At 48.1% G+C, this 13,565-nt stretch overlaps 1 protein-coding gene across 9 annotated transcripts in view; it reads right to left on the bottom strand.

Annotated features, from left to right (window-relative positions):
• Positions 1–1,306: 1,306 nt before the first annotated feature.
• The window catches only part of ZNF532 (zinc finger protein 532), a 109,363-nt gene continuing 97,104 nt past the window's right edge, over positions 1,307–13,565 (bottom strand). For 7 of the 9 annotated variants that reach the window (XM_055417450.2, XM_055417452.2, XM_055417456.2 and 4 more), the window contains 3 exons: positions 6,298–6,410; positions 3,779–3,926; positions 1,307–1,985 (listed from right to left, as the gene is read on the bottom strand). In XM_055417450.2, coding sequence (XP_055273425.1) covers positions 1,491–1,985; positions 3,779–3,926; positions 6,298–6,410 — 756 coding nt within the window. In that variant the 3' untranslated portion in view covers positions 1,307–1,490. Of the gene's footprint in view, positions 1,986–3,778; positions 3,930–6,297; positions 6,411–13,565 lie in introns of all 9 variants that reach the window. The other 2 variants (XM_055417454.2, XR_008684724.2) reach the window with 2 other exon arrangements.

The following is a 13,565-nucleotide window of genomic DNA, read 5'->3' as shown; positions in this document are numbered from 1 at the left end:
TTAATACAGTTAGGGTGGGTGCGGTTAGTGCGTGACACCTGACAGCAGCAAGACCTCTCGAGGGACCGAACATTGACTACAGTGTATCATGCAAGCATATCTATATATACACAAAATAATTTTTCTTTAAAAAAAAAAGTACAAAACATGTTTAGGGATAAATACAAGATATAAAATGCAAAAGAAAACACGAAAACACAAAACCAAAAAAATATAACTCTCCCAGAGAACTATAAACATTTGGAAGGGACAGAGGAGTACCTTGGCTGCATTAAGAAAGCTGAACTACCCAAGAGTAAAGGTACTTATTGAAATGGCTGAACTCAACCCACGTGGCTCAGTGCTGAAGGGAACGGCTGATGGCCACACGCCGGCTGCTGCATCGGTAAGGTGGAAATTGTGCATCCCAAGTCTAAGTACCGGGACCTTTGGCAGTAGCACCCAGAACAGGAAACGCCAACTCTTTAGACAGCAAAGGGTTAAGTCAACTGTGATTTTTTTTTTTCCTTTTCCTGTCAAGAGCCAGAGAAATACTTGATATTTTTAGTTGTGTCGTCGTTAATAGTTGATAAATTACATGACAAAAACGTTGACTATATAAATCTACGGGTCTAACGACGTGTTTGTAACTTTACAGTAGTCCAGCCCTTTCTTTGCTTTAGCTCCTTGTGCTCTTTTAGAAGCCAGCCTTGCAAATCGGTCCAGGAAACTACCCGCTTGCTCTTCCCCTTTAGGAGAGAGAGCTTTCTTCCCCACTCTGAGATGGAATTCCATCCACGTCCTTCCTTCCTGGATGTCTAGCCCCTGCTGCCACCCCCTCGCTGGGAGGGAAGCGCCCTGCAAGGCGGCTTCCGACACACCGGGCCGGGAGGAGAGGCCACGCGCCGGGCGGCGGCCCTAGCGGAGCAGGCACGTTGAGGATAAGAGTGCTAAGACACTTAAAAGTCCCTAGTGTTTTTGAGACCTACAGTCACCTACGATTTATGTAGTGAATTCTAAAAATTAAAAACACTAAAAAAGGCCCTGTCGGAGCCTGTAATTAGTTAACCCATTCAAAACCGTGACGTACAAAATGGTTTATTGGAATTCAGGAACTGCCCCTGTTGCTAAGAACTCTGTTTTTAAAGAAACCGTACAAAAAAAAGAAAAACTCTAACCCAAATCAAAAACAAAAAAATATATATATAAAAAAAAGACAACCCAAGAACGAAACAAACAAAAATCCTCAAAACACTGTCCACTAAATACTGATACAAACATGTAACAAAGAGTATAAAAAGTTATTCGTTTAAATATATACAAACTCTTTTCAACTCAAATACTGTTTTTAATACTTATGGAGGAGGAAGGGGAGGAGGGCGGACGGGAGGAGGCGGAGAAGGGGAGGAGGGCGATATATTGCAACAGCCTGGACAGCACTGTTAACTGCGACCCCGCCGCGACACAAACGCGCCTCTGCTCCCGCCGTGGACCGGCGTCCACGCGCGCGGCTACTTCTCGGCCGAGCTCGCGCGCTTGGACTTGATGAAGGCCATGCCGTGGGTCCGCATGTGGGCGTTCAAGGCCGCGTCCGTCTCGAACGGCTTCGCGCACACTTGGCACGTGCGGTCCGACGCGGGGCCGGCGGCCGGCGCGTCCGCGGGCCCGGGCGCGCGCTCCGGCCGGCTCTCCTCGCCCGCGCCGTTCTGCTTGGCCGCCGGCTGCGGCTCCTTGAGTTTGTGGACAATGAACAGATGCCGCGACAGCGACACGTGCGACGTGTAGCACAAGCCGCACTCGCGGCACTGCTGCGAGGAGCCGTCCGACCTGTGCTGCGGGATGTGCTCGTGGAACTGCAGCAGGTTCTCCGTGGTGAAGCCGCACACGGCGCACTTGTGCACCTTGAACACGTTGATCTTCAGCTTCTTCAGCGGCTGCGTGATGGCGCCTCGGGGAGGCCGGAACTCTAACACGGGCTCCTCCAGCTTCCGCTTGGGGCTGGGAGCCTGGGAGAGGGAGACAGAAGCGGTGACGCGCGGAGCACCGCCCGTGCGCGCCGGGAGCCGGGCGTGTGCGCTCCTGCCGTGGGGCCCCCGCCCTGCCCGAGGCCACCCTTCCCCTCCGCCGCGCCAAGGCGGGCTCGGTGCCAGGCTGAGCGGGCATCCTCCAGGGGCTCAGCAGAACAAACAGGCCCCCACCCTCCGGGAGTGCAGCGACAGACAGTGATGAGGGAGCCAGCCTAGCGTCTCAGGGGCAGCCTGAGCTGGGAGGTCACACCAGGAAAGGGGCCCTGCTGGGAGCCGGCCGGGGTAGCTCGGGGACGCGAGCGAGGCAATGCGGCTGCGGCTGGGGACCGGGGAGGCCGTGGATGCGGCCACAGAGAGCCGGGGGCAGGCGGGCTGAGCATCTCCTGGAAGAGAGTGTCCAGACCTGCACCCTTCCTGAGGGTCAGAGGAAGGGCCACCTGCGCCTCACTGGGGCCAGTGAGGGCCCTTTCCTGCCCATTCAGCCTCTTCGGCCTCCTTCTCCTCTGGACCCCTCAAATCCCTCCCCCTCCAGCTCTCTAGAATCCCAAGCCAATGGACACCTTCTCCATGGCCATTCGGCTTTTCCACCTTGACCTAAAGCTGCCCCTGCACGTACATTCTTCAAATGTACATTCTTTAATTCCACCCCCCCACCCCCATCACTTGAGGGGAAGGATTACAATTTAATGCAACACTAGTCTGACTTGTATTTTGATTTCAATGACTAACTCCTTGAAAGCACACGCGGGCTTTTCCCCAGGAACATTCCAGACGCAGCACAGTGCCAAAGACAGCACGGGTCTCTGAAATGTCTGCTGAGCCGCTGCTGTACTCCAGTAGCACTTGCCACACGTGCGCTTTGTATGCAGGCTAACACCTATGCTGCTGCCCACTTCAAGTTCACTGTCCACTGAAAGAGCATGAATTTTTGATCTTAATCTTTTATCATTATAAACAGAAGCTAATGCAATCAATTTTGATTAGGTACCTCTCACAACCAATACATCAGCAATGCAAAGGAATCTAGATTCAAATAATTCCCTGGCTAAGACAACTTCCATGGGTCAACATAAAACTTTTAATTTTTATATGTAACTAGATTGATCCCTGACTTCCCTGGTAGCTCAGCTGGTAAAGAATCCACCTGCAGTGCAGGAGACCTGGGTTGGATCTGTGGGTTGGGAAGATCCCCTGGAAAAGGGAAAGGCTACCCACTCTAATATTCTGGCTTGGAGACTTCCATGGACTGTACAGTCCATGGGACAGTCCATGGGATCACAAAGAGTCAGACGCCACTAAGTGACTCACTTTCAGATTGGTCCCTAAAGCTGTACCTGGAAGGATACAGAAGAAATTTAATAAAGGTTGTGTGTGAAGTCACTTCAGTCATGACCAACTCTTTGTGACCCATAGCTCACCAGGCTCCTCTGTCCATGGGATTCTTTAAGCAAAGAAAGCTGGAGTGGGTTGCCATGCCCTCCTCCAGGGATCAAACCCACATCTCCTGGGCCTCCTGCACTGGCCGGTGGGTTGATTACTGCTAGTGCCATCAAGTCACCTTACAAAAAAAAAAAAGTTACCTTTAAAAAGAGCAAGATGAATGCTCAGGCTGAGTGCAGAGAGAGTGTTCCTATTACTTGACAGCTTTGTGAATAGGCTGAATTTTTTTAAATCGTGTAACCGCAGGAAAATTTTAATGCAAAAAAAGTAATAAAAAGGAGGAAGCAAGTCAACACAACATCCCTGTAAAGAGAACACCTGCAATGTTTAACCTTGGTGTCTTCTTTTATTTCTGTCTCCTCCTCATTGGCGGCTTCTGTCATTTCTTTCAAGTCAGGATCCTTAATGCCATGCATGAGCTGTATATGTTTCTCCAGCATCAACCGTTTCGTGAAGGTACGCCTGGAGTCTGGACAGTGCCTGTTGGGGAAAGACAAGGAAATAACCTACTTGCCATAAAAGGGCTCAGTGAGGAACATGCTCGCTACCGAAGCCCTCAGTCAGCGCAGAGGCCAGGGTGGTCTTGCAGATACCAATGGTCCAAAGCGCAAGAGCAGTGTAGCTATGAATCATCATTTCCAGTGTGAATTAAAAAATAAAATTTAAAAAGTATGGCAGCTTTTGTTAAAAATTTTCTATCATAAATGAACTTATGCTTGCAGGGAAAGGGAGGGTGGAAAGGGACAGTTAGGGACCTGGGGAAGATCACGTAAACACTGCTATATTTAACATGGATAACCAACAAGGATATACTGTGCAGCACAGGGGACTCTGCACAGTGCTGGATGGCAGCCTGGAAGGGAGGAGAGTTTGGGGGAGAATGGAGTCCTGAGTCCCTTTGCTGTGCCCCTGAAACTGCCGTAACATTCTTAATCGGTTATACCCAAACACAAGTTGGTTTTGGTGTTTAAAAAAACAAGGAAAAGGTTTTTTTTCCTATCAGTTTTTGTGTTCTTATAGCACCAGCCCAATTTGGTTCACACAGGGCATTTATTTTCTGAGTTTGGTTAAAATATGACTTAATTTGTAATTCTAGATGGCTGTGATTTTAACATGGAGACACTAAATCTCAAGAGTTTTCTTTCCAGTGACTCAAAGTGTTCCCTCCGAATTTACGTCAGGAGGTGCTGTAACAGGAAGCCAGCCCCGGCCTGACTTCTTCACGCCGGTGCTAACAAGATTCCCGCTCCCTCTGCGTGACACAGACAAGACAGACTTATTTTCCATCAACTTTCTCATCAAAGCACAAATGCAATAACATGCATGGTTAGGACCACAGCGCGCAAATACGTGTGTTCAGTCGGCCGATTAAAAGGCAGAAAACTAAACAAATATCCAAAATAGGTCAATGATTTCAGTTTTCATTTCAGCTTGTCCAATTCTCCCCTATAAATTACGATGACAGCTTTTCTTTGGGAAGATATGAATTTATCATTTTCTTAAACAGGCCCAAAGCAGGGAAACAGAAATTAATGACCATGGCAATTACAGTCACTCTTCAGCCAGACATCATGAAACCACTGCAGTGAAGGGAGATGGAAAGACCCTCACGGCCGACGCAGAACCAAGTTCGCTGTCTTCAGAAACGCTTCTGAACATCTTACAAGGAGGAGTGGCTCCCAGCTCTGATGATTTCATGTTAGAGACCCTCTACAGGACAGCACCGGGACCCAACACCCACACCAACAAACGAGCTGGGCGATCCTGGCATTTTACCGCCTTCCAGGGACTCCACAGGGGAACGAACCAACTTTTCGGAGGACGGACCCTGCCATCCACACCAGCCTGCCGTCTGGTTCTCTCAGCGCAGGGTTCCCTCCTAAAATCACTGACTCCGTCACCACGGTCTCAGCATACGGGCTGTACTGAGACAAGGGTCTTGTCTCACCAAAACCAGTCCTGGCTTCAAGTTCACGGAAGGAGGGGCCCTGTTTTCCTTCCCCAGAGACTTTTCCTGACCCACCGCGAAGCCCAGCGATCTGGCAGCTGACCTCCCCAAGTCCCCCGGGCCACACGGGACATGGACCCCTGCGTCCATCACGGCCATGTACTTGCTACACCTCACTTCAGGCGTGCTCTGACGGGGTGAAAAAGCTTTCTCACTAAGAACAGCATAACAACTTCTGCCTTTATACACCCAGGGGTAGCCCCCGTGGTCCCTCGCTCCCTCTGGCCTTTCACCAGCAGCACGTGTGGGCGCGCAGGACGCGCCATACCCGAGGGGCAAATGTCCCGCCCAGGGCTGACCCCATGACCGGCCCCGCTCTGGACCCCAGCACACTGACCAGCCCAGCCCGCCTCCTGATGCCGGCGGCTCAACTGTGTGTAGGGAACCAAACAGCATCTCCTTCAGCTGTGGCCCTACCTGCCTGCGAGTCACTTTGCCAAAACTCTCAGGAATGAAACCACAAATCTCTGCTTAACAGAGAACACAGGTGGGACTTCCCTGGCGGTCCAGGGCTTAGGACCCTGTGCTTTCACTGATGGAGCCCAGGTTCCATCCCTGCTCAGGGAACCAAGACCCTGGCCACAAGCTGCTTGGCAAAAAAAAAAAAAAAAGCATCAGGAACAGATAAGAACATATACAAAGGGTGGGCAAGGAACTGCTCCTTTTTATTTTCATATTGTCAAAGTGCTGCAAACCAAGCAAGAATGGCCTGCCTAAACAAAACATAATTAAAGAAAGGAAACCCACACACGGGGGCGGAGCACAGGGAAACGGGGAAGCACCTCCGGGCACTTCCCGCCCGACCCTCGCACGGTGCCGCCCATGTCAGAAGACTCGACTTACGAGCAGGTGTAAACTTTCCTGATGCCTTTGTGCTTGATCCGGTTGTGGCGGCAGAGGCTGTGGGATGAGCTGAAGGACTTGTCGCACTGCCGGCACGGGTGTTTCTTCATTTGCTTTATCAGGAGAAAACAGGACAAAGTCACCGGAGAGAACGAAACGGAAACACTGGACGAGCTAAAAACTCTTTTGTAACCAGCTGAGTACCACTATCATTTAGAGACACACTGCTGCTGCTGCTGCTGCGTCACTTCAGTCGTGTCTGACTCTGTGTGACCCCATGACAGAAACCCACCAGGCTCCCCCGTCCCTGGGATTCTCCAGGCAAGAACACTGGAGTGGGTTGCCATTTCCTTCTCCAATGTGTGAAAGTGAAAAGTGAAAGTGAAGTTGCTCAGTCGTGTGCAACCCTTAGCGACCCCACGGACTGCAGCCTACCAGGCTCCTCCATCCATGGGATTTTCTAGGCAATAGTACTGGAGTGGCTTGCCATTGCCTTCTCCGAGAGATACACTAACAAGACTAAAAGATTTTTTTCAAATTTTTTATCGAAGTATAGTTGCTTTACAATGTTGTGTTAGGTTCTGCTGTAGGGCAAAGTGAGTCAGCGGTACGACTCTTTTAAAGACACAACAGAAGGGGCCACCAGAGTTATTGTGGGGGAATTCGGTTATAGCCATTTAGAAATATAAGCTAAGTAATTCTTTAGCCAAATTCAGAAAATAAATACCCCGTCTACACTAAATCTCTCATTTCTAGAGAACAGGGCACACTTTATCATAAGGCTGTTTTGTTTTGTTTTTTTCTCAAAAACACTTATGATGGAAAAAAAAAAAACCAAACATGACTGTGATTCAACACAAACACCCAGATAGCTGAAACAAAAACATGACGTTGATTTTCTTTGCCTAAGAGATGTTATTTTTAGAAGGCAGATAACCTAGAAAAACACAATTCTTTAGCAGATACCAAATAAAGCCATTATTTCATTTACTATATCCAGAAAGAACCTGTTTCCTTCTCCAATGTGCCATTTAAAATCTCTGGCTAATTTTAAACACTTTTAGCTTTCCTCCCCTAATAACTCATTATTCTGTATATAAGGAAAGAGTTTTTCCAAGAAAAATTTTTAAATGATACCATTTGATTATTTCAAGAACACAAGCGTGAGAACACACTGGGGAGCGTGCCTGAGGGTCTATGTGGAGTGAGTCTGTGTGCGAACATGCATTTGTGTCCTGGGGGCACACTGATCGACCAAGAGAGAGCTATCAAGAGATATCTCAACATCAAAGTGAAAAGTTTCCCACTTCGGCTAAGACATCATTATGTTAATTCAACAGATTCCCATGTGGAAACTTTGAAGTAAAATCAGTGACTTATCTTTAAAAACAAATTATTTGGGCATGATATGCACTGCAGTCTGGAATTAAGGTCACACCCCAAGGAAATGAAACGAAGAAAGAACAGTCGGCCTCGTGAATGGAACAAACTTTGGCTCAGCCCTCGTTAAAACTAAGGATGGAGTAGGGATAAGTTCTCACGAGAGATCCTGTTACTGTCTCTGGCCTTCAGAAGAGACAAGCAAGCAGTTGCGACCTATGTGATAAAGAAATGGTCCGTTTTTTTAAAAACTTTTTATGTTAATCGCCTGGCAAACACCACATCCTCACTCCAGATGGAGAGGAAATGAACTCCAGGCAGCTGAGAGTCTGGCTCTGGAGGCCCAGGTGGGCCGGCACCTCTGCCCACCGCTCGTGAACCAGGTGACGGCGCGTTTCCCGACCTCACGAACACCCGCCCTCTGAGGGGCTGGGGGTCACAGTGGTGATGTCCTCAGAGGGTGCTGGGGGCGGCGCTGAGGGGCTGGCACAGTGCCTGGGATGCAGAGAGAGCCTCAACACGTGCTATTAGATTAACAACAGGAAAGCTACACATCCAAGTTTCATTTGTTAAAAACGGCTTTTATTATTTAAAAGCAAATTCCCTAGTGGTAGCAGTGCTTAGGACTCCACACTTTGACTGCTGAGGGCCTGAGTGTTCAATACCTGGTTGCGGAAGTAACATCCGTCAAGGCATAGCCAAAAAGCAAAGCGCTGTGATGGACATGAAAAAGGTCTCAAACCCAGACAAAGGCCAAGGAGGAAGCTCCTTCTCCAAGTTAAAGATGAACGTTGTACCTCGGTGTCCCAGGTGGTCCTAGTGGTAAAGAACCTTCCTGGCAGGAGACGTAAGAGACATGGGCTCAATCCCTGGGTTGGGAAGATCCTCTGGAGAAGGAAATGGCAACCTGCTCTGGTATTCAAGGCCTGGAAAATTCCATGGATGGAGGAGCCGGACAGGCTACAGTCCATGGGGCCTCAAAGAGTCGGACACTAGTGAGCACACCCACTTACATACCTTATATTGTTTTCCTAAGCACATCCCAGGATTACAGGCATATTTATACCTCCCAGAATGCAAGAATGATCTCTGGGGGAAACGAGAGAGATGGAGGGAACAAAGCAAGTAACCAACTAGGACCTGGGACACCCTGTCCCTTCAACTTCATAAAAATTTTGATCACCTTAAATAGACCATCCCCAGTCTCTCGGGGAGAAGGCAATGGCAGCCCACTCCAGTACTCTTGCCTGGAAACTCCCATGGACGGAGGAGCCTGGTAGGCTGCAGTCCATGGGGTCGCGAAGAGTCGGACACGACTGAGGGACTTCACTTTCACTTTTACGCATTGGAGAAGGAAATGGCAACCCACTCCCGAATACTGGAGTGTTCCCTGGAAAATCCCAGGGACGGGGGAGCCTGGTGGGCTGCCGTCTATGGGGTTGCACAGAGTCGGACAGGACTGAAGCGACAAGAGGCAGCAGCAGCAGCAGTCTCTTGGACTAGCACACGGACCCAGAGAAGGAAGAAGCAGCTTCCTTCAGAAAAACCAGGAACAGTCAGTCATGAATAATTCTATGTTTCAGTAAAGGTTTTTTTTTTTTTAAATCTAATTTCTGTTGAATTTTTGTACATCTAAGATGTTAAGATCACCTGGGAGAGTCAAAACACAAGACATCTTTCCAAAAGCAAGACAGGGGCTTTCCTGGTGCTTCAGTGGCAAAGAATCACCTTGCCAATGCAGGAGACACAGGTTTGACCCCTGGTCCGGAAAGATCCCACGTGCCGCAGAGGAGCTAAGCCTTGCAGCATAAGCACTGAGCCTGCGCTCCAGAGGCGGGAGCCCCAAGGACTGAGCCTGCGCTCGAGAGCCCGGGAGACCCCAAGGATTGAGCCTGCGCTCCAGAGGCGGGAGCCCCAAGGACTGAGCGCGCTGCTGCCACCACTGAGCCCTGGAACCGGCTCTGCCGCCAGAGAGGCCACCACAGGGAGAAGCCTGAGCACCACGTTGAAGGGGAGCCCCGCTCCCTGCAGCCAGAGAAAGGCCCTTGCAGCACCCAAGAGCCCAGCGCAACCAAAAATAAACGAAAAAGTAAAAGCATGACAGTCACAGCAAATAATCACGAAGAAGGAAGACAACTGAAGTGATTCTTTCCAGGCACACAACAGGGCGGAGGCCTCAGTCACGCACATGGATCTCTATTCTGGTGAAGACTTCAATATGCCACTTCTTGTTACGGCATATTTATATTAACATAAAATAGAAATTGTAATAGAGAAATATCAGTAAAGAAAGTCTCAGTAGATGATGAAATAAATGAAGAACAGCTCAGCTGAATTAATAATTACTATTTTCCAAAATAAGTTGACAATGTATGAGGTATTCTTTTTCAACATCTTCATGGGGAAAAAAAAAACCCGCAGAAGTGAACTATACAATCCAAAAACAATGGGGCAAAGTTTCCTAAATGCCTGGTGACAAGAAAATTACAAGTTTAAACCCCAGTTTCCAGATCAAACCTGCCAGGTTCAGATCACCTAACAAAACAAATGACTTTCTTCTTTGTTAAATTTTAAATACTAACTTGTTTGAAGGTGCTTTGCCTAATTTATTTTCATAATTTGTATCTTCAACATTCTAATAGTTCCTACTGTTACTTTATGACACCAGAAGCAATTTTTGATCAAATAGAAGTGGTGAAAAATAGCATTAGGAAAATATAAATGTCTATCATCATTCGATTTTCAAGACTTTTTAAGGTCCTTTACTTCCTCCGGCTGCTATGGCAGCATAAAGCTGGTATTAACAGAGCCAGGGCCTTAAGTGGAAACTGTGTACTTAAATCAGAGGACAAATTTGTGAATTGTAAATTATTTTGTCTTTAACTAGAACTGTTGAAAGAAATAGGTAGCAGGGTCTGAAAATTTTGATAAGACTTTAGAGTGGAATATCGAACAAACACTTGGGTGCACTTGCTAGATTTTCTCCTTCATCTCCAATTGCTGACTCTTATCTTCACGTCCTGTAGGAAAGAAAGCATCTCACTAATTCCTCTGCTCTGAATGCCCTGGCCCTGGGCTCAGATCTGAGTTCTGGGATTTAAAATGCCGCTGAAAGCCCTTCTTTCCGGATGGCACTTGGTGGACATTCTGATAACCGGTCCCTTCCTGTGACTTGGCTTGAAGGCCTCTTTTGGGTTCGGGGGATGGTGGAGAAGCTGGAGAAAAGGCACAGCCCCACACGCTCACCTGGCCCGAGCTCCCCTTCTCCCAGCTCTTCCGAGCGCCCTTCCTCCCCGAGGCTTTGGACCCACAGCCTCATGCAAAGAGCCCCCCTGACGACCGTCACACGTCCCGACAGAGATCTGAGATGAGGGGGGACTGGACTCATCCCCAAATCACACTGACACACACCCTTCACCTCGATACAGCACATTTTATGAAAACGGAAATGCCAAACCGCTGATATAATTTTCAGCCTATCACAACAGCACTTTCTCAGAATTTAACTCCTGCAACTCTGAACCCTTTCACTTGGGCATCGATCCTGCACGTGGTGGTCACTGCTGCTGTAAGACAGCGTACGCGGGTCACAGACCCTAGATAACAGAGCTAGGCAGAACCAGGCAGATGCACACAGGACTCCAGCCACAGTGAGTCAGGAGCCCGACGCTCAAAAACCGCCAGTGACTCAGTGAGAAGGGCAGCATGCATCGACAGAGGTTAAGAAACACTTTTTAACGCTTCTTAACACATGGTTAGGAAACACACAGGTGCGGCAGAAAGTATGGCACTTCACCTTGAAAAGGCCCGCGGTTTGCTGGTGGAAGTGAGCGCCAGGGGGCTTATTTGAAAACGGAGGGGAGCTGTGACCCCTTCCTGTGGACCTGTGTGACCTCCCCCCACCGGGAAACGAGGTCGCTGGTGGGGCTGGAAGTTGTGTGTGCACGAGTGTGTCACGTGTATTCCTGCACAACTCCGCTTCATGGTTTTCTAGAACTAGTGTTTCTCAGGAATGGAATCACACATGAGCAAGCTAAGAATCCACTTGATGCTTCAATTGTTCCCTGATGTATTACCAACTGCACCGGAACAAATCTGTGTTTTCAACACAGACCTCATCCACTAGCAGAACTGATTTGTATGCACAAAGATTATTCACCGCAGCGCTGTGTCTAATGCAAAAAGATGGGAAGGAAAATCTGGGTGCATCCAAGGAGGGCTGGCTAAATACGTGATGTGCACTGAACGACACTCGTCACAAAGCTGCAGCAAGCAGGGAAGATCTCAAAGTGTGATACGAAAGGGACTGTAACATTAACGATGTGGAGGCAGAGCCAGGACACAGACTGTACTCACAAGCTGTGTTCCGGGAGAGAAAGCTGGGTTCCGGAAAGAGGTAACAAGAACGCAGACACGCAGGGATGACACAGGCGCAGAGAAACGGCAAGGGTTGGCAAGGGCAGGAAGGGGATGTTAACTGTACTCCTTCATATTATTTGGATTTTTGAACCATGTGAATAGAACGCTTTTTTTCCCCTGTTGCCTCAAAATTTTACATCATATTCACTGAGGTATTAATTTACAAAATGTAAAACTCCCCTTTTAATGAGTTTTGAGAAATGGATACAGTTGAGTGACTGACACTATAAACAGGAGACAGAACAGTTTTAGCAGCTTCTCTGGAGGGACAGGGAAGACTCTGCCCTTCCAATGCAGCGGGCACAGGTTTGATTCCTGGTCAGGAAACCAAGATCGCACATGCTGTACAGTGCAGCAGAAAACACACACACACACACACAGAGAACACTTCCATCACCCCGAAAATTTCCACATGCCCCTTTAGAATCAACCCCTCCTTCTCATACCCAGCTCTTGAAAACCACTGATCTGTCTTCCACCCGACAGTTTTACTTTTTCTGTTTGTCGTGTAAATGGACCATGCAGTATAATGTTATGTGTCCCTCACCCGGCATCCCACGGGCACATCACGAGTGTATCCCTGCTTCTCGCTGTGGAGGTATACTCCATTGCACGAACAGACCTCTGTTTGTTTATCCATTTATCAGGCGAAGGATTTCTCGGTTGTTTCCAGTTTGGGGAAATTACTTAAGTCTACAGTATAAATACTTAAAACTATAAACAGTCATGGACAGGAAATATGATCTTATTCCTCTTGGGTAAATACCGAGGAGTGGGATTACTGGATCATATGGTGAATTACATAAGAAACTGTCAGTGTTTCCAGATGGCTGTACTCCTTGTTTTCCCAGCAATGGATGAGAGCTCTAATGGCTCAGCAGCCTTTCCAGCATTTGATCTTGCCATTTTACTTTACTACAGCCATTACAAAGGGCGGCTAGTGGCATTTCATCATGGTTTAATTTGCATGCCTCAGAAAGTGAAGAGGAACTCAAAAGCCTCTTGATGAAAGTGAAAGAGGAGAGTGAAAAGGTTGGCTTGAAGCTCAACATTCAGAAAACAAAGGTCATGGCATCTGGTCCCATCACTTCATGGGAAATAGATGGAAAAACAGTGGAAACAGTGTCAGACTTTGTTTTTTTGGGCTCCAAAATCACTGCAGATGCTGATTGCAGCCATGAAATTAAAAGACGCTTGCTCCTTGGAAGGAAAGTTATGACCAACCTTGATAGTATATTAAAAAGCAGAGACATTACTTTGCCGACCAAGGTCCGTCTAGTCAAGGCAATGGTTTTTCCCGTGGTCATGTATGGATGTGAGAGTTGGACTGTGAAGAAAGCTGATCGCCGAAGAATCGATGCTTTTGAACTGTGGTGTTGGAGAAGACTCTTGAGAGTCCCTTATACTGCAAGGAGATCCAACCAGTCCATTCTAAAGGAGATCAATCCTGGATGTTCATTGGAGGGACT

The sequence above is a fragment of the Moschus berezovskii genome, chromosome 28, assembly GCF_049115385.1.
Source record: "Moschus berezovskii isolate FMDL1 chromosome 28, NW_MosBer_1.0, whole genome shotgun sequence".
NCBI lineage: Eukaryota > Metazoa > Chordata > Mammalia > Artiodactyla > Moschidae > Moschus > Moschus berezovskii.
This window is presented reverse-complemented; position numbering and strand designations above follow the sequence as displayed.